The sequence below is a fragment of the Pyxicephalus adspersus genome, chromosome Z (genome assembly GCF_032062135.1).
Source record: "Pyxicephalus adspersus chromosome Z, UCB_Pads_2.0, whole genome shotgun sequence".
Taxonomy (NCBI): Eukaryota; Metazoa; Chordata; class Amphibia; order Anura; family Pyxicephalidae; genus Pyxicephalus; species Pyxicephalus adspersus.
In genome coordinates, this window is record NC_092871.1 from 83,872,055 (window position 1) to 83,893,483 (window position 21,429).

The 21,429-nt window shown below is 37.4% G+C and overlaps 1 protein-coding gene across 1 annotated transcript in view; it reads left to right on the top strand.

Moving 5' to 3' along the window:
• The window catches only part of ASTN2 (astrotactin 2), a 188,877-nt gene that overhangs the window by 129,033 nt on the left and 38,415 nt on the right, over positions 1–21,429 (top strand). Inside the window, exons 11-15 of the mRNA XM_072430157.1 lie at positions 2,141–2,307; positions 3,690–3,878; positions 10,758–10,882; positions 12,972–13,076; positions 13,873–14,052. Of these exons, the coding sequence (XP_072286258.1) occupies positions 2,141–2,307; positions 3,690–3,878; positions 10,758–10,882; positions 12,972–13,076; positions 13,873–14,052 (766 nt within the window). The remainder of the gene's footprint in view (positions 1–2,140; positions 2,308–3,689; positions 3,879–10,757; positions 10,883–12,971; positions 13,077–13,872; positions 14,053–21,429) is intronic.

Genomic DNA, 21,429 nt, shown 5'->3' on the forward strand with positions numbered 1-21,429 from the left:
GATCTCTTTGAAAGAAAACAAGCTGATGGGCAAGAACTGTACATAGGCACATTAGCTCCACTCCTAGCATGACAACACTACTCCTGTATAGACAAGAAGCTACAGGGAAGGATTTCATTGGTTGGATTTCCAAGTAACAATCAAAGACCATCAATATTGGCATCAATACTATGAGGTTTTGCCACATCAATTGAGGGTAAGCTACTGTACAATTACATTTTGTCGTTGGACTCATATATTTGTAAGGTAAAATAAAAAAAGTGTGATTCCTCTGAACATAGCCTATCTCACAGAATAGCAATGAAATAAAAAGAAAACACCAACCATGGTTAACAATAGGTTCCTGAAAATCCCAAGACAGGAACTTACTAATTATGGCATGCGTATAGGCACAAGAATGGTTAAATGATGTGTCCTTTGATGGCCTTTCCAACTCTATTGTTAAAATAAAAAATAAAATAAACCAAGATTGTTATTATAAGAACAAAGACTCACAAATGAAGGACATATTGATGATGCAATTACTGGTCCAAAGGTAACATTAAAATGTGCATTACTATCATTGCCTCAGGCTGCTCTGTGTCTCTTTTGGGGAAGTGTCTTGTCAACTCATGTGGCTGTACAGGAAAATAAAATGCATTAATCAATATCAGAGCATCTTCTTTTAAATAAAATTGCTTGTTGCTTGCCATAAAGGTCTTTCTTTCAAGCAAACAAAAGATAAGTACACTATAGCAATTTAAAAAAATATATATTGAAATTGGCCATCATCAGCCATTGGTAGATTTAACTTTCAAGCTTGTAATAAAAAATAATCAAGCAGAATTTTATTAAAGCTGACCTCCATCCAAACAGCTGTAGACGCAGATGGAATAAATATTTTGAGGCTGTTTTGCCTGCCAAAATATTAATATTTCCATCCATCTAGTTCTGAGATTTACAGAGAGCCCTATAACACACCACAGCCAATTCTGAATGATGGACAAGCAGCGGATTCAACCAGAATAAGCTACTTACCCATTATTTTGCTTTGCTTACTAACCAACCTAAACTGAATCTTGTATTTAAGACTTAAGCCCCACTGAAATGAGAGCATTGTTGGCCCCGAAATGTGTTGAATGAATTCTATAAATAAAAAGTTGGTCCTAAAAAAAAAAAGGGTGAGTATGCTTTACACAAAAATGCGTATTTCACTTTTTAGCAGGTTTTACTATTTTAGAAAATCACCACTTTTGATGTTGAAATACAATATAATACTATATTTATGTAGTGGTGTTTAGCCACTTTTCTAGGTTGCCAATAAGCGTTTACCATTCTGCAGTTGAAGAATGGCATGGGCCACAATGGAGATCCTTGGTGTTTGCCACTTTTGCTGCAATCCTTACTTTGTAAAAATTGGGATTAGGTTTAGTCTCTAGCTCCTGATCACCCCAAAAATGGGTAATTTCACTTAAAAAAAGTGTTCAGCTGCTCCAGTTAAGCAAATGGAGTTTACAATATAAATTATGATATGGTGATCAATCACTAACTGCCACCATGAAAAATCTAATCACCCTGTTCAAAAACAGGTAATTAGAAAAAAAGGCAATCTAAGAAGTGAGTAACTTTTATCCGATTGCTGCCTTTTTATCACTAGGCCACATCAGTAGGCCAGCTCTATCTATAACCAAAAAGACTTTACTTCCTCCTTCAAAAAATGTAATATTTTCAATTAGGGTTATTATCATTTGAAATCTATATTTTATGGTTTGCATTTAGTGATATTTAGCAGTAACAAAGACCAGTTGCTGCCACCTTCTCTCCTTCTGCAGGTTGGATGGTCTTGTATCTTCTCCTCTCTGTAGTTTTCTATAGGCAGCCTGTGGAGAACAGATCTACTAGGTATCTCCCAAGTTATGTACAGAACATTGATATTTGCAAAGTTATAGCTGGGTTTTAAAAGCATTTGATGCACACAAAGTGGATTGATATCCTTTGCGGTTATTATATTTAAATGAATGTTTTAGTGCCCAAAGTTCAGCCTTAAAACAAACCCTTTTATCTTGTTTTGTATGTGCTGAATGCATAATAAAGCCTCTGTAAAGTGCTATTTTTCTATTATGGGCTCTCTTCAATTTAGATTCCTTTTACTTTCTTTTAGTGTCCTGCAGGTCTGAAGCCGATGAAGGATGGAAGTGGCTGCTATGACCATAGTAAAGGAATTGACTGCTCAGATGGATCTAATGGAGGCTGTGAACAATTATGTCTACAACAGACAATTTCCCTCCCCAATGATCCCAACGAGAGTGCCATATACATGTTTTGCAGGTGTGTGGACACCATGCATACACAAATAATAAGAAAAAGCTTTATTTAAATTACATCATAGATTACAAACCGAGAACAAGTGGATGGAATTATTTATTTTTTGTTTAGAATTAGAATTAAAAAAAAATGTTGTTGGGTTGACCATTGCCAAACTGCTGATGATACTCATTAGCTATACCACTTTAATGGTTTCTTTACAGAATATAGTCTCTAAAGGCCACTTTTGTCAACCAATGCAACCTTAGTTGAATGACTGCTGCTGGAAGAATGTTAATATAGAATAAAATAATAAAACATTTAAAAAAAGTTAATAAAAGAATATATGTATTTTGACCAATACACTCCAAGGACATCATCTTATTGGTGGGCATTTTTCATTTGAACTTGACACGGTACATTACGGCAGCCTTTCCATTTTCAATAGAACAAACTTTTTTAAATGTTCATATCTATGCATTGTGGGGCCATAGCACAGGTGTATGAGCCAACTTTTCAACTCACCTATGCTATCCTTCATTTCCCCAGTGAAGATCCTGTTAACAAATCATATTGTAGACATTTGTACTCTTACAACCTTGTGTCCAGAGTTTGGTGAAGGCCCTTTTCTGTTCTTCCATGATTTTGCCAAAGCCACCTTCATATAGACATGGCATGACCAATATTGTGTATTGAAACTCCACTGACCTCAATTCTAATAAACACTTCTGAGATTAATTGATTAATTGATTGTGTGCCAAGACTTATCCAACATTAGTACTCACAAATCATTTGTTGGCTAAGTAGGCACTAATTCTCACAGACAAACTCCAAAATCTTCTTAAAAGAATTCTCAGACTAGTGGAGGCTGGTATAACCTCAAATGGAGAATGAACTCTGTATTCAGTTTGGATTTGGATGTCCAACCAGGTCATATGGGTGTGATGGCCTGGTTTCTACAAACATTTGACTGTATATCATATACATGGAATGGAAAAAATATATGGGGGGGGGGCTAATGTATAGATGAGTTAGGATATCTATTAGTTTTTTTTTTGCTGTTTGTGACCCACAAAGGGGGCAAAAGAGGTTTTAATTCACTTTCTGTTCTGGAAATATTCCAAAAGTGCAAGGGAATTCCCATCTTAGATAATTGTAGTAATAGCATTCTTATTGAATGCATTACCCTCACGTACTGCCTGGTGGAAATAAAGAAAATTTGGGTTTCTCCCCACTTTCCCTCTGGGTTACAATGGTCACCATTATAAAATAATGTAATATGTCTACAATGGGAACACAGACAGCAAGAGAAACCTAACTACATATATTTCTCTTTTATCATCTTTGTATGTAATACTCTAAAGTTTTTGGTATATTTAATAATAAAAGCAGTGTTTTTTCCATAGCTGTGTTGAGGAATATCGTTTAGCTATCGATGGCAGATCTTGCATATTAGTATCGGACCTTTGTGAAGGCGCTAAGTGTTTGCGACCAGAAAGTCACCTGAATAACACATTGTTCGGAGAGATGCTTCATGGATTCGACAACAAGACCCAAAGAGTCAATCAAGGTCAAGTTTTCCAGATGAGCTTCAGGTGAGACCAAGGACCTGATTTTTTAAAGATCTCCAAGACTGGAGAAGTAAGAACAGTGTTTCCTGACCTTTTTAACATGGGGAACCCCTTGAGATAGCTTTCTGGTCTTTAGGGAACCTTCTATTTTTACGATATCCACAGCTCAGTACATTAGTGTGGTGGTCAGTGTGAATAATGCCAGGAGGATGGCTGCCACTCTTACAGATAGCTAAAACATCTATTGGTATCTGTTTAACCTGACCTAAGAGCCACAATTTCTCATTGCTCAAGAAACCCCTAGCACCTTCTGGAGGAAACAAGGGTTGCACAGAACCTGGTTGGAAGCACGTGCCTCCAAACAGCTGTGACCGCAGGTTCCCATGGTCCAGGTTCCCATGGTCCAGGTTCCCACGCTTCCTGGGCTGTACTTGTCAATGATAAGTACAGCCCAGGGAGTGTGGGAACCTGGACCGTGGGAACCTGCGGTCACAGCTGATTGGAGACCAATGTGCCTCCAATCAGCTGTGACCGCAGGCATACTACAGAACTCATATGACCTCTCAATGGAGAATCTCCATCTTATCATTGATAAGTACAGCTCAGGGAGTGTGGGAACCTGGACGGTCACAGCTGAACTTATATGACCTCCAATCAGCTGTGACCGCAGATGTACTACAGAACTCATATGACCTCTCAATAGAGAATCTCCATTGAGAGGTCATATGAGTTCAGCTGTGACTATCCAGGTTCCCACGTTCCCTAGGCTGTAATTATCATTGATAAGTACAGCCCAAGGACTGTGAGAATCTGGACCGTGGATTCGCAAAATAGGTTCGCTGAAATTTCGCGGACCCGCCGGAAGTTTGAGGAAAATTTTGCGAGACTGTCAGAGGCATTCTCACTCATCCCTATCAAACACTTGCAATCCCCATGTACAGAGATGGCTCAAAATTCAGAGATGGAGAAAAAAGATGAAACAGTGTGGTACATCATACCACTTTCATTTATACCAACACTCTTTATTGTTTCTATGACCTCTCCTGTGCATGAAATGGTTCCCACCAGTTTATTATATCTCCATAGGCCCCAGTGGCCAACTCAAAGCATCTGAATTCTCAGGTCCCCCCTGTTTATGTTGGGATATGCTATTACCCCCATTATTCTACCATCATTTTCTTTGACTTTACACAATGTATTCTGGAACAAGAGACTTCATGTTATGAAAGTTCCGGGGTGCATAGGTGTTCCAAAATTATTTTTTTTCCTTTCCAATACATTTCCTTGCACATGGTTGATGATGCTTTGCAAAAAAAATTTATCGCATTCAGTGGAAATTTTGTTGCAAGTTAATTCACTTTACCAAGTGAACAGTTATACTCCATAACAAGACAGCAATTTAGAAGTAATCCAAAAAACTTGATTGGTCATCAGATCAGGAGGTAAGGGAACATGCTCCAAAGGGAACATTTGTTCCTGTGACAACTTAAAGTAGAAGTAGAAGTTAAAGTAGAATTAAAGTTCTCAATTCCTGTGTGGATAGGGATGTCTCTTCTATATAGAAAAAAATACCTACTTGCCTGTTCGCTATCTTGTTTTTTTTAAAACACTGAGCTATGCATGTGCATTTCAGTGTAGGATTCCAGGATATGCTGGGTATGTGTCAGGGACTAAATGAATTCCTGCAAAAGGGACATCACCTGTGCAGTAAAGAACCTGCCTGGTCGCATTTTTTTCTATTTTACATTTAGTTCTGCTTCCTAAAGTTGGGTGGCTGCATGGGCAGCTCATTGGACAAGTTCACTATCCATCCACGGGACCCTTTGCAGTCTATTGTCTGTAAAACCCAGGCAAAACCAGGGTGGTGCTGGGATTAAAAAAACAGCAGGACTGTAGCCAACAGATCGCAAAAAAGTATGCCTGAGTGAAGGGGATGGTCTGTTTAATTTAGTTCAGGGAAGGGCCCCCCCACAGGATTACTGCACTATGTATGAAAGTGCAATTATCCTTTAAGCATATTTTAGATCTGAGAGTTGGATGCACTAACTGCTTTCAAAATCTGGCCAACAGTATGAATAGTTATTATTAATCAATGTTTTAAGTTTGCCGCAACCTTGACTTTCTACTCATCTATAGAGAAATAATATTCTCCAGCATACATAATTTATTAATCTGTTTGAGGACTGGATATCACAGCAGTGTGCCAGATAATCAGTTGAATGTGATATGTAAGCACACAGCAAAGGCCATGTGTTTAATAAGGTCATTTTCATTCCTGTCAAGATACCTGTCATTCTTTTTAATCAAAACTAATAACAGAAAATGTCATCGACGAAGTATAATAGGGACTGTACAAAACAGTGGTTTTTCAAAGTAATTCAAGATATCAAATAAAAATAAGATCCTATCCTATGATCGTGCAACATTTCCTATCAAAGCTAGTCATAGAAAGATTGGGTATAAAATATACACTAACTAGCAATCAGGCACCAGGTACTGGAATCGGGTAGAAATGCATAGATTTAAAAAAATTCCTAATGGTACGAAAAACTTTTATGAATAGGAAAATAATGTAATGATTAGTAGCATAGAGTATATAACATAACAGATCAATGTGGATTATTTAAATACATATATTTATCATAGTCAGGAGCAAAGGGTTGAAGGAGAAGGAAATCTTTTGTGTTCTAATGGGTTAAAAAGAATGTGTAGTTGTTTAAAAATGTATAAGCAACTATTGTGTGTACAATATCTACGAACGATCGTGTCGTTATCTCTATGTGCAGGATCGGTGCTATACGATCGTTCGTATATATCGTGCAGGATCGTTCGTCGTTCGTTTTCCAACGATAATAATTGGAAGTGTGTACGTAGCTTTAGTCTACACAGACGTTTTCCCCAGCGTTTAACCTGAGGCTTTTAAAGCCCAAGTTTGAAATCCCCATGCATTCCAATGGGCTAATCTACACCAGGACGTTTCCTTGAGGCACGTTTAGGAGCTTTATCTTAAACGTTGCTTGCAACGTTTCTAAAATTAAAACGCTGAGTTAAAGCTGGAAAACGCCCATAAATGCGGGTAAACACCTGTAAACACTTCCATTGAGTTCAATGAAACATTTTCATGCATTTTTAAGCAGTTAAAACGTAAACATGGTAAAAACACGTGAAAACGGCAAGCGCTAATTAAAGTGCCTAAAAATGCATATAAACATAATAGAAATGTTTGCATGTGTTTTTAAAAAACGTCCGTGTAGGCCCAAAATCAAGGCCATAATCAAGCTACCTGTAAAAAGGGGGGGGGGGGAATATATACAGACTGAATTTAAAAGGGTTAAACCTGATATAAATTGGGTTATTTTATTTACAATATATACTTATAATTAACCAAGATTTACCCCCTCTCCTTAAAATGCCATTAGGAAAAGAATATACTTTGGTTACACCAATAGATGGTGCTATGTCCTCATGTAAAGTGTGTAACAAACTATTGATGTCGGTAACATGAGATATGCATTTCTTGATTCACAAATGATCATTTATGGAAAGGGACCCATCATACCTCAGCTATACCATATTTTAAACTGTAAAAAAAGGGGGGATACAGACTACCTCTTTTAAATATTTGCTTTTAAAGTAACACACAATTGATCTATTTATTTATTAACTTTCCAGATTACTACTGTTAAATGTTAGCAGTGACAGATGCATTTTTTACCCCGGGTTTATAGTTGAATCAAACCATATTCCTGTATTTGCAGGTACAAATAAGTTTATATTTAGGTTGGTTTATTTTGGAGTATATATATGTATTTATATAGGGCTGGTATCTTCTGTAGTGCTGTACAGAGTCCATAGGTATGTAATTACCTATCACAGTGGAGCTCACAATACAACAGGTTCTCTATGGTCATACAGTCCTATAAGTGTTAGGCCAATTTTGAGGAAAGCTGATTATATACCAGTATGTTTTTTTGGGAGGATTTGGGAGGAAAACAGCATGTCTGTAGCAAATACATGCAAAAAATGAGGGAAACATACAAACTCCATGGAATGTCCCGGCCAAGATTTGAACCTGGAACCCAACTTCAAGGTCACCATGCCTACCCATGAATGCTATTTTGTACAAAATTAGCTTGTATTTTGTCCAAAGCCATTTCCACCTCCTCCGCCATCCTGTAGGGTTCCCCATGTATGGTAGACCAACATGAAGGAGAACACAAAATAAATGGCACTTTTGGTACTAGTACCTTGGGCCAAGAAATATTTAGCAAGAACTAAAAAAAGTAATCTGGTGAATAACAGGTTCAATTAAAAAGTTCTTTATGTGCTTAAAGTATCTTTATCAAGTAGGTTCTGTGCCAGTTAAACCTTAAAGTAGGCTTATCAGGCGCCTAGAACCCAATGTATGTCCAGAGCAGTCAACTACATCCTTCAACCTTCATGTTCTTGCAGCAAGCCAAGGAGGTAGCAGAATTGGTCAAAGTTGTACCCCAGTCTGTCACTTCACAGGGAGGATACTTGTAGAGAGCTGGCTGAAAAATACTTAGGAAGTCATCTGTTGTTTGTCATATTCAGTAAGTGGTTTATCCACATCTCAACACTGGTGACTCAAAGGAGCATGACAGCACATTGACACGCTTATGAATATAAGTACACAATATGAAACACATCAAAGTGCTGTCATGCTTCGTTAAATCACCCGTATTGGGATGCAAATAAAGCACTCAATATGTCAGAGGTAACTGCTGTATCCTTGTTTGTGATTATTTTTCAATTTGTTGGGACTATGCAGGGTTCGACAACCTGGTGGCATTGCCTGTGTTCCACAGTGGGGCCGTTGTTGTGTCCATAAAGGCAGCAGGACTGTTTGTATAGTGTTGGGGATGTTTATGAAAGCTCTCCAAGATTGGAGAAGATAGGCTATTATTGGAGAACCTTAGTGAAATCTGGTCAAGGATTTATAAAATTTGACAACAAGGAGCAAATAATTTTGAAGAAATCCATTCCAGGTTTGCTCAAGGTTTCTTTCCCAGTTTCACCCATGATAGTCTATCTTCAGTCTTGGAGAGCTTTCATAAATCAGTCCCTTGGTGTCTGATGGTCGGTGCAAGTGTCAGTACACCTTCCCTGTAATCAGTGCAATCTTTATCAATGTAATTCGAAGACTACCATGCCTAGAGCCCCATTTTACCATATGGGAGTCCACAAAACAGGTAGGCATACCGGAGACACAGAAATGACACTCAAAATTATTCCACCGCAGTGTTTGTTTATTAATGCCGAGAGGTCGTACCATACAACCCAATAAATATTCAATTCTCAGTCAAGCTGTAAAAAACAACCTCCTAAACATCTATCCTCTGTATCCTCTACCTAATAAATATTTAACTGACATCAGCTATTTCACTAACTTGTTTTGCATTAATTCCTTTATTATTTACAATAGGACAGGCTCCAAATAATAGACAGAGCTGGCTTGTGTAGCTGAGCTTTGTAAATAATCTACTATGGAATGCAGGATCTGCTTATTAGCTTACCCTTGAATAAAAAGAGCTAAAGTTAAACTCCGGGAGATGCTTGTGTGTGATTGATTCAAGATTTGTTCTTTTCAGAAACTTCCTTTACTAAAGACCCATCATTGCTCCCTTCTCTCCATCTTGTAGCCGGAACCCCCCTCTTTAGTTTTCTGCAGGCAGCCTTTAGGGTCCCATCCCACCGCTCAGCTCAAAGACGATATAAAGGAAAAACACTGCAAATCATTATTTTAGTTATTTGATTTATTTTTTTTGATTTGTTTGATTTTTTTGTGCTTTCATCTGCATTGTTTAAGTTGGTGACAGAGTCTCTTAAGTCAAATATTAGGTTGAAATACATATACATTTAATAGTCTTCTTGCCAAAGGTTTCTAATTCTGTTCAACTACTGTTGTAATTCACACCTTCATGTCATTGCACAGGCAAAATGACCTTGTAATCAAAAATACTTTATTCTTTGTTGATGATTTTTTTTTCTTTTTTGTATAACTATTCACACATCTCTATCACTAACGCAATGCCTTATAACAGTATTGGGCAGGCAATTTAACAAATTTGCAAATCTGGCATTTTAAATAAAATATGGGAGTCCTAAATTTACCTGTACATTGCAATGTTGGTTCTTTTTTCACTTGATTAATGCCAACTGATGAACAATGGGATTTTAAGTTTTATGCCCAATATACTTTTAGAACATCTTGTAGTTTTATTTACTGCTCAGTTATTATTTTTTGTATTTCCTAAGCAAGTTTTTGATTTCAGTAAAGTCATCATAATATTAAAATTACAGATCTGGCTAAAAAATATATATTCTTTTAATTTCTGTGAAAGTTATTCCAAGGTTCTAGTTTATGTGATCTGACTGAATAAGAGAAAAGGTATAATGGAAGTTTTATTTTTAGTGTCCATCATATTTATTTGGCCTGAGGGTTCTGTCTTGGTCTCCAGAGGCTCTCAGGATAATTTAGTACTCTGAGAACACCTTCTTTGTAAAGATACACATCTCCTGGTGTTTTCACATTGGTACAGTATTCTTCTGGAATGTCACAGGCATGCCAGAACCATTTGTTATGAAAACCTTGTCTATCTTTGAATTGAATTCTTGGCCTCATTGTTTCTACCCCATGTGCCTTTCTACTGGCCCTCACTTGGATGAATTGTCTCACTGAGGTTTAAGAGGAGGCAGAGCCAAGCAATGCCTTCTTGGATTTATTATTTCGATCAACCTGTGTTTTGAGGGTCCCAAAGTTCTTTTAAATACAACTAAAGTTTGAGGTTTCCACAGGTTGTTACATGTATTCCACGGGTGCAGATTGAATAATTACTTGTGTTTTAGGATTACTTATATTTTCATAAGCTCTTTCCATAGGGAGAACAACTTCATTAAAGATTTCCCACAACTAGCAGATGGATTACTTGTCATCCCACTCCCGGTAGAAGAACAATGTAGAGGTGTCCTCTCGGAGCCAAGACCTGACATATTGCTACTTACAGGTAGGTGTTAAGATGGTTGTAAAACACAAGATGGGTCCTTAAAACACTTTTTATGTGGAATTTAAATGCAACAGTGACTGTCTTTAAAAACCTGTTACTAGTAAAGGACAGCGATTACCTAGTGATCTTTTTAACTTCTGTGCACATCCTGTGGTAAGGCTGCTAATGATCTGGTAGTGATGTCTACTTCTTTGTAGCATTGATGACTTTTGCAGCATTTCCCATCGCCACATTGGGGCTGGCCAACAGACCTAAGAAAAAGGCTAAGTATGCATGCTGAACCTACAAGGCCTCTAGCCTACAAAGCCCTTTCTTAGGGAAGATGGCATACCCCAATTTGGTGGATTTGTTGTACAGTGGGAATTAGTGCAAGAGACTTGAAGTTCATTTACTTACATCATGGCACATTATGCCCCCAATGTCTCTTTCTTCAGCCTGTTGGCCAACCCCGAAGTGGTTGATTCATTTTGTATGTGAAAAGCTGCAAGAAACTTGAACTTGAAGAATCTACACCATGGCTCAAAGTCATAAACCCTTTACCACCTATGAACCTGGCTCTCCAGAAATGAGTAAAATGAGTATAGTGGTCATATGATCAATAAAACATTGGTAATTCATTGATAAGCCTAGGATGGACAGCATTCACGTGTACCATCATAGTTTTGATCAAGCTACAAACAACTAGTGGTGCACAATAAAGACACTACTATAAAAATGATAATTTCACATCCTTCATTGTTTGGGTTAAGGATTTCATTAAAATTTTATGCCGGATAATTTAGTTATATTACTGACATTACATTTATTACCTAATTGTGTAAAAAATTAGAATTAAATACCAACTATAAAACACAATAGTACTGCAATGCACCAAAAGCGCAGGCTTTTCACGGTCTCTGGCGATGTGGAGTCTTGTTAGGCAGGCAAGTGTAAAAACTGGGACAATTCAATAAAACTCCTTTCCTGAAGATGTCCCACAGGATTCAGATGAAGGGTTCAGGTATTCTCTAGAAACTCAAAGTGTCCCCATTATATTTTAGACATAGAGCTTTATAATTGTAATATAACATTGAAACACATAATCTAAAGACCAACTCCAGCCCACAACTTTTTTTTAGGTTTGGATAGACTGACAAGTACCTGCACAAAAGCTTATGGGCACCTTTCCTTCACAGGTTTATCAGCTTGTTGGACTGTTTCAAAACCATTGGCAATATTATGTAGTTGGCCATCCATTCTTGGCTGTAACTGCCTCTACTCCTTTGAAAAGGCTTTCCACATGGTTTTGAAGGGTATCTGTCAGAATTTATGCCCATTAAGCCAAAAGAGAGTTTGTGAGGCTTGCCTTGTGGTCAGAGTTCCTGTTCATCTTATAGGCATTCAATAGAGTTTGGATCTTGGTTCTTCAAAGGCCACTCAAGTTCTTCCACACCAAACTAGTCAAAAAAATATTTCTAGAGCTGGCTTTGTACACAGGACCAAAGTCATGATGGTACATGACCTTCTTCAAACTGTTAAGCTTTCCTCAAAAGAACAAGGTACTAAAATTGGCATAAAATATATTTGTATGTGGTAGCATTTTCCAGTACCATTCACTGCAGACAAGTTCTACATTTTACTAAAAAATATAGTTTATTGCAATCCCTATTTCCAGCCATTTTAAAATTCAGTGAGCTTCCAACTACTTATAGTGAGCTGATAGTTTTCACTGCACTGAAATCTGTGTCTGAATTTACATTGGCTTTAGTGCTTTCTTTGTATAATTGTTCCACCACAAGCAGATTTTCCAGTCCTTCTTGCTAAACTACAACCCCTAATTCATGTTTTTAAGGTGGAAGGGGTGTTCTGTTGCCTTTTAAAGTGAGAAAGGGGTGTTCTGTAGTCTAGTAGAGGACAACCGGGTAGGGACAACATTTTCTGGGCAACAGAGGCAGTGCTATCAGCTTACTACAGAACGGTAGGAGCTTACTGGACTTCTAACATATCAATGTGTTCAAGCATATTTTACATGTAAAACAAAATGGGACTATGAGCATATTGGTTTATGTTTCTTCTTTTTTTGTCTTTCTCTCTGCTTCCTGATATTTAGGGGAAGTGAGGTACAATGAAGCCATGGGTTATCCAGTGGTGCAGCAGTGGAGGGTGCGAAGCAACTTGTATAAAGTCAAACTCAACTCAATATCACTGTCTGCAGGTTGGTTGTTTTCTGAATTGTCCTGTTTCTCAGATAAAGTCACATCAGTACTAGTACATCATGAAATGCATATTTGATTTTATTTCAGCCGGTGTAATTACCTAAATCAAGCTGTCTGCTGCTGATTTTTAGTAAATCACTTCTGTATTTCTTAACTGTAAGTGGTGTCATTTTACTGTACCAGGTGGCAGGGCTTTGTAAACCTCCAAATTTGAGAGTCTAGACTACAAAATACTTTTAAGGCAGGTAAAACAGCTCTCTTATATGGTATCTCTCTCTTGTATTTAGTACAGTGTTTTATTCACTGTGGCTCTTTTTTGGGGATCCAGACCCAGAGTGTCCTGGTAGGAATGGATGGGCCAGGCACTCCTTCCTTTTTTCAGGCCAAAAAATGAGGATGGCTCTGGTGCACCTGGTCATTGATAAAATGGCACCTGTTTTTTAATGAGGAGGGGAGAGGTTTGCAGCCTGAGGCCCGGTGGCTTAGGTGGACAGGCTGTGCATAGTCTTTATGCTGGGAGAGCCCAGGATGTCTCCTAAAGTTGAGGTCTGTGGACCCAATATAGAATAAGCCAGGATGCAAACTTTTGTGTGTTTTTTGTCATACTGTGTTGACACTGCGAGGCAATCATTTTGATGTTCTCTGCTTGTGAACCTTTGCATTAGTTCACAAATTTAGGGAGAATTGAACTTTAGGTGTGACAAATGTGGAAATCATCCCTAATAATCATATGCGTGCTAACAGAATAATAAATGTATTTGTAGGAAGATAATTGCATACACATTTCTTTTACAGGATTCGCCAATGTTTTGAGGGTTATAAGTTCTCACAGTAGCCGAGAGGAGTTACAGAACATTCTCAAAACATATGGAACACATTATATTTCAGAGGCACTTTACGGTTCAGAGCTCACATGTACCATCCGATTCCCAAGCAAAAAAGTCCAGCAGCAACTTTGGCTTCAGTACCAAAAGGGTAAGAAAAGTTCTAATAAGAATAAAGCTGAATAATAAGTATGTAATTTAAATATACAGTATCTTTTAATACTCACAAAATGCCTTTGTAAACCCAAATATTACCGTCGAAAAGTGATAACACCATCAATGGTCTGTGCATAGACTGCAGCAAAACTTTGATTGGGATCTGGTAATTCCATTTACTACAAGCTGCATTCCTAAAACTTTGGGACAAGCTAAGCAAATTCTGCATATTGAATATTTGGGTCTTTATGTGGGAGATAAATTATTTTATCTGTATTAATTGTTCCTATTAGGGCAGATGAGGTAGCTGGAAAAATCAAACTTTTGTAAAATTTGGGCACACATTTTTTCTTACTGTATTTATTTCTATCTGATATCTGGAATCTGGTCTAGGGAGGTTACCTATCGAAAATGTTGTTTTTGAAGACTGCCAAGCAAAGCCATGAATCAATAACCTCTGCTTGCCTAACTCCTCTATTGATTGTGTAACGTGACCACGTGAGCTTCCGATTGTCTTGCACTCTTTTGTTTAACTGATTGGTATTTTTCCTATAATGCCCCATCATTTTTGCACATTTCTCCAGCCTAAAAACAGACTAATGGATTATGGCTCCCATTCCAATTAAAGTTTTAGTGGGGCTGTCTGTGATATGTCTTCACTTGTAGACAATTAAAACATAATACAAGTAATTAAGGCACTCAAGGGATTTACTGTCACTACTCAATAATGAAGATGCTTTGAATCAATCAGCACTAATGCAGGCGTATTATGAACATGACATCCTTTCCAATGTGACCCCCTTTTACCCTTTTGCACAAAGGCTGGCTCCAGTTCTTTATGCTAAATTTCTGATAGCAGGGAAACCCTGACCTTATGGCGAGCTATACAAATTGCTGTCAGCAAGGCAAAGTCACAGTAACAATCGTAACAGAGAATAAAGAAATCTATTCATATGGGTTTCAATCATTTCTATGTACCGGACTATAGCAGATATATCCCTTTCCATGAATGAGTAACATGTAAATATCTTCTTCTTGACCTTGGGCTATCCATGCATATGAAACTGCAATTCATCCTAGGCACAACCAGAGATACTAACCTCAAATCCAACTTTCATTGTAGATTTGTTTCATTTCAGTCAACCAAAAGAATCATTTGTATTATGCTTTCACATTCTCTTTTGGGATGCAGACCAGATGTAAACTATTACTTGTATTTCCAACACTTCAAAAGTCAGTAATGAAAATATGAATAAAAAACAGCTGCAATAAATTTAACATTTATTTCCTGATAGCCAACTTGCTGCCCGAGGTCCAAATGCTGCCTCTAGGCACCTATGGCCATTTCAGACCTTTGGTTGACCATGGTATTCTACTGTATGCTCTACCGTATTTTTCCACGTACTCCCCCAAGGAGACCCAAATTCTGGGGTGTTGCCTACTAAGCCTCGCTCCTGCCTGTCACTGTGAGAAACTAATCTCTACCCCATGTTGACATGGCCAGTGTTGAAGGCCAGGAATATGCCTGCATATATTAGTAAAAAATTTGGGGCTCATAGGTTTCTCTGCTAAAAAATCTGACCACATATTCAGGTGCCATGTTATGTCTATACTATGCTACAGCTATTGCTTAACCATTTTACAATGACTAAACCTTTTCTTTACAAAGTAAATTCAAACACTGGTTTAGGATTTTCATTTTTTTATATGAATAATTTACATATGCATCTTCACACATACAACAAATTCAGTTACTTCACTAACCGCATTGCACTGTAATATCATGTGATATTATAATAGAATGAGTGGATACCTCTTTATTTTGCTCCTTATGGGTTCCAAATTCAATAAAAGATTTGTTTTATAATGTTTCCAGGAGCCCTGTACAATATTTTACTGAAGGTGTCTTCATAACTGAATAATAACAGCTCCTCAGAGTGCAATATACAGGCATCATGATTTGTTTTGTCTGGTACATCCAATACAGCTGCTATACAGAATGCTTTTTCATGTTTTTTTTCACATAGAAATTAGAGATTGCTGTAATGATATAATTCACAAAATGAATTTGTTAAGCCTTATTTTTGCTTTTTTATACTTAATGTGCAAACAGGTTGCATATGCAATAGAAAATACGACATTTAAAAAATATAGTGTGTGTGTCCTTGATTAAATAGGTAGAAACCTGACCCATGTTGGCAGCTCATTGGAGAGATGGACTGCTGCTTTCACACACAGAGTGGCAGTTTAGATCTCCTGCAGTCTGACCCGATCCATGCATGGTACTCCAATCTACAACCTTACCTAGGGTCCAAACAGTGGGAGATTTGGGCTACACTATAGGTCTAATTTTAAAGTTCTCTAACACTTATAAAGATAGATTGTCATGGGATTGGACCTGGTTCAGGTTCACACAGGTTCTACCATGATGTCTTATCTTCTTCTATTCTGGAGAGCTTTTTTAAGTCAGAGAGAAGCAGTCCAGCTGTTCAGTGTGCTGCCAGCAGCTTATCACAATTTAAATCTTAAACACTGGTTTCATGGTTGCTTTTCCTCTTCTTGTAGGAAGATCTGCACCTCAATCACCCTCAATCATGCTACAAAAAGGTTGTCTAACTCTTCAGTTGAGTGCATAACAGTAGAGTACTAAGTCTGAAAGGGGCTTAGTTTAAACCAGGTTCAGAGGAACCTTAGGAATCCTCCACAGGTGGTTCATGGGTCAAGTGAAAGTAAACTAAAAACAAAAAAACTCACCTTTACCTGTCGATCTCTGAAGAGGTTTCCTGGATCGGGTGCTGGCATCCCTCTTTGTCCTGGTGGCGCTGCCATCTTCCTTTCCTTTTTCCACCTTCTCCCTATGTCTCCCAATCTTGCAGGCACGAGATCAGGTGACGTAGATGGGAAAAAAGAGTATCCTCTCATTGAAGAAAATGCTAGAAGCCTCCTGGGAGATGTAAAGTGTGTATCCCAGGAGGCTCTGCTCTCCCATTCTTGCCACAGCATAGCGGCATTACCCATTTTTTAACCAAAAAAAACTTTAAACTTCCCTCCCCTAAAAAAGAAAGTAATTTTTACCTTATATAAATGGGTTCTATACCCTTTTATGTAAGTTAACAATTTTAGTTTTTATCCGCTTTAAGCAGTGATAATTGGTTGATATAACACCATTCAACATCAATGTCACTTGGGACAGCCAGTGGCATAGGGCCAATTTAATATCTCCTCTTGTTTCAAAATAACCACTAAGGAGCCATCTGCCATACCTAACACCAACGTTGGGAAATCCTTTTTTTATTGACCTTCATTGTGATGGATGCCTATCTTTTCACTGACCACCAATGGTAGGATGCCCCTCTCTGTACTAACCGCCAACATAAGGAGACCTTTCCCCATTATTCACTGATTTAGGGGTACTGTAGGGCAATGTTTCTATGTCTTCAGCTTACCAATTATGCCTATGTACTATAAACTGTAGACATAATAATTTTTAGCAGGGTTTTTATTGGCTTTTGATTACCTCTGAATGGTCACACTAAAATACTCAATCTTATAAAATGACTAAAAAAACAGTAAATAGCAGAACTACAAAGTGACTATGGGTCTTCTGTTGCCCTAAATAAAACCAAATACCTTTCAAAGTTTAAACAAAGCTCAACAAAATTCAGTGGAATCTTAGGAGTCCTCCAGAGGTTGTGAGAGGTTTTGAATATAGTGATCAGTGGTGGACTGACCATCAACAAACACCAATGACACTTGGCACAGCCAGTGCATAGGCCAGTGGAATATCTCCTCTAAATAACTACTAATCCTAATGATCTTTTTACCAATGTAAAAGGGAACCTGCCATACTTAACACCAAAGTGTGGAAACCCTTTTTTTTACCTTCAATGTAATAGAAACCCTCCTGGTTACTGTTCACCAATGGTAGGAATCCCTTCTCACCATTAACCACTAATGTAAGGAGAATTACCCACAATAATTTGTAATTTAGGTACACTGCAATGGACATGGTTTATTAAGCTTCTCAAGACTGGAGAATATAGACTATAATGGGTGAACCTGGGTGATCCTGATTTTAATAAATCAAGCCCAATGTTTCTATGAAGTGTTCCTATATCTTCAGCCTACCAAATATACTGATGTTTTGATTGGCTTTTGATTAACTCTGAATGGCCATACTTAAATTCTCTCCCTTATTATCAGACTAAAAAAAACAGTAAATAGCAGCACTACAAAGTAAGTATAGGCCTTCTGTAGCCTCCAATAAAACCAAATAGCTCTCAAACCTCAAACATGCTTGGGGCTAATGTCTTCAATGTTTTATCGCACATTTATAAAAGGCCGATATGCAAATACTCTCCACGTATGAAAACTATTTGGAAAAAAAAAAATGTTTAGATGTGCTTATTATTACTTCTGATAAAAGGTCTATGCTTGGGGCTTTTTCCATAAAAATGGAACAGTTCTGCTGTGAATATTTTTCAATTGACTTGTAGTTAACAACAATTGAGTTTTATACAGTGTCATGACTAGTGGGTAGAATCTCAGAAGTCTCAGGATTCCAAGGGCTTTTTTCACACTATTGCATTACAGAACAACACAGCAAGGCCTCTTTAACAGTATATGTGGGGCAAAAAAGGGTCTGTTGTGTATAATGTAGAGCGGAATTAGGTTGTTCTTTCAAGGGCATGATTTAGATGGGAGGTTGGAATTGGATTTTTGTTGAAGGCAGCTTCTCTCAATGTTTTTAACATCAGGGGACCGTTGTTGAGAAGTTTGAAGACTTTGTATGGAAAAGTGAAAATGAACTCGGACCTCGGCAAGGACAGTTGCACTTTAGGGTGCCATGATCCAGCTCATGTTGGTCCACATTGTCCAAAAATCTCAGATAATATGACATTAGATGACATATAACTGCCATTGTCATTGTATTCAGAATATGTTCACTTTTCTTCTTCCAAATGAGGCTGAAGAAAACTTAGTTAGTTTTTTTATAATTTCCAGTTTAAAATTCAATACCAGCTTAGATATAGCTAGCAATTGTGCCATGAAGGTCCTTGTTTAGGTACAGAACAGGGTGTCAATGCTCTGTCATTGTCTCCCAAAGTTTATGTCTCTGAGCAGTAATACCCTGGACTCAGCCCAGTCTGTGAATCAGTTTTTCTCTGCCTTTTAACATTTGGGAAATTTTGAAATAACTTTCATGTCATCAGGGATCCCCTTCTATAATTAGTATATCCACAACTCACTTTACATTAGTGTGGTGGTCAGAGGCTTCCTACATTGCTGACCAATGGGAAGAATGTCATCCTTAAAGATATCCAAAAAGATCATTAGTTTCAGTTAAACTGACCTGAGAGTCACTCATTGCTTATTGTTCACGAAACCCCTAACAACCTCTGAAGGAACCCCAGGGTTCCCATGGAACTCAGGTTGAGAAACATTGGTTTAAGGTGTTGATAATTGAAAACTACGCTGTTCAATTTAAAATAAAACTCCAACAATAGCTAAATGTTCTGTAAGTAAAATTATGTATAGGTATTTGGCCAATATTGATTGACTATAATTAATTATCAGCTTCTTTGCCAAGCGAGATTATATTACACCCAAAGCTTGGAACAGCTTTCAAAGACAACTTGAGTGAGATTGTGAGCTTTTCTGCCAAGCAAAATAATGTTGCAGCAAGATCCTAGAACAATTTTGAAAGACAATAGGACAACAGAGCTTCAATAATTTGTCAGTGTCTCTACCAAGTAGCAAACACACTATGGGCTCCAAACCTGCCAACCCAACATGAACCATGCTACCAAGGAAGAGTCATTCCACCCACTCTTCATCCTCTCCACATAACACAAAAATGGTAAACTGTTTCTGAGTTTTGGGTTACTATAATGGGCACAAGGAGCATGGCTGCTAGATGGTAGGAATAGTGCCAATGCAAGTTACAAACAATATCCAAGGCACAAAATGAAATATATATAACAACATAATAGAATATATATATATATAATAAATATAAAAATTTAATGACAAAAAATATAGGCAAAATAAGATATAAAATATTGCCTGTTTTCCCATGTGCAATCTTGAATAGTAAGTAAATCCACCAATGTTTGTCACCATGAAGTTCCATCTCACTATACTGAAATGAAAGTCAGAATGGCCATCTGTATGAAGGTCGGTCAAAACTATGAAATCCATGTGATTTCATTTGTACATACCCAATACTGAGTGACACATTGGAGTGTGGGATTGTGGCTAATGAAGTTTTGTATGCTTTTGTAATTATCCTGTAGAGCTGTGTGAATTCACAGATCTTCTGTTTATTTTTGTAGTCTTAAGAAATGATTTTTTGGTTATATTAGACCTAATTTATGAAAGCTCTCCAAGACTGGAGAAGATAGATTATCATGTGAGAAAATGGGTGATCCAGCAAACCTAAAATAGATCTGGTCCGGAACTGCAAATACCTGCCAATTATTGGAAATCCATTCCGGGTTTGGTGAATCATCCAGGTTCTCCCATATTAGTCTATAATCTAAAGTCTTGGAGAGCTTTAATAAATCTGGCCCATTGTGTATCCATGGAAGCTAATGAAGAAGAGTTCTTTACAAAGCATTTGCATTGGGATTGCTCATTGCCTGGACTTTTCAGACAGATATAATCTGTACACATGAACATCTCTGTACACATGGACATCTCTTTAGGACATCTCTTTTTACATGCATGTTCCTCCATGTTTTATCCTATTTACATACTGCAAGAACAGAAAAATAACTGTTGAACTGCCAAAACTCCCTTTAAACATTCCCTTGTGGGAATCTTCCAGACCCATGTGTTTTATTGGCAGTAGGTAATTCCCAGGGAATGTTTGAGAAAATATCAGATCCTCTGTTTTATAAATATCCTTAAATTTGTCCTAAAATTTATAAAGAGCCCTAAATTTGTAGAGAAACATTCACTTAGCTTATTGAAGAAGGTCACTTTGTGTTGACTTCCAATGATGTGTAAGTAAAAAAAATTTTGATTTCTCACCTCATTCATTAAAATAAGTGAAATTCTACTATTCTAAGTGAGCTATCTCTACATTATTTTGTCAAACAGAATAGAAAAAAAAATATTAATGACAAAGAAAATAATTTACCATGCCACCAACGATAACAAAAATTTATACCTGGAGAAACCCAATTAGGACAATGAGACTCTTCATTATTGAAAGAACAAATTCTTTTTTTCCCACATTTTAAAGCCTCTTAGTAAAAACAAAAAAAAAACACCCTTACCTTCCTGGTTTATGTCTTTCAGCTGGTGGATCTTTGTTTCCTAACGCCAATGCACAAATTGATGTAGAAGTAATCATCACAGGGTGGGG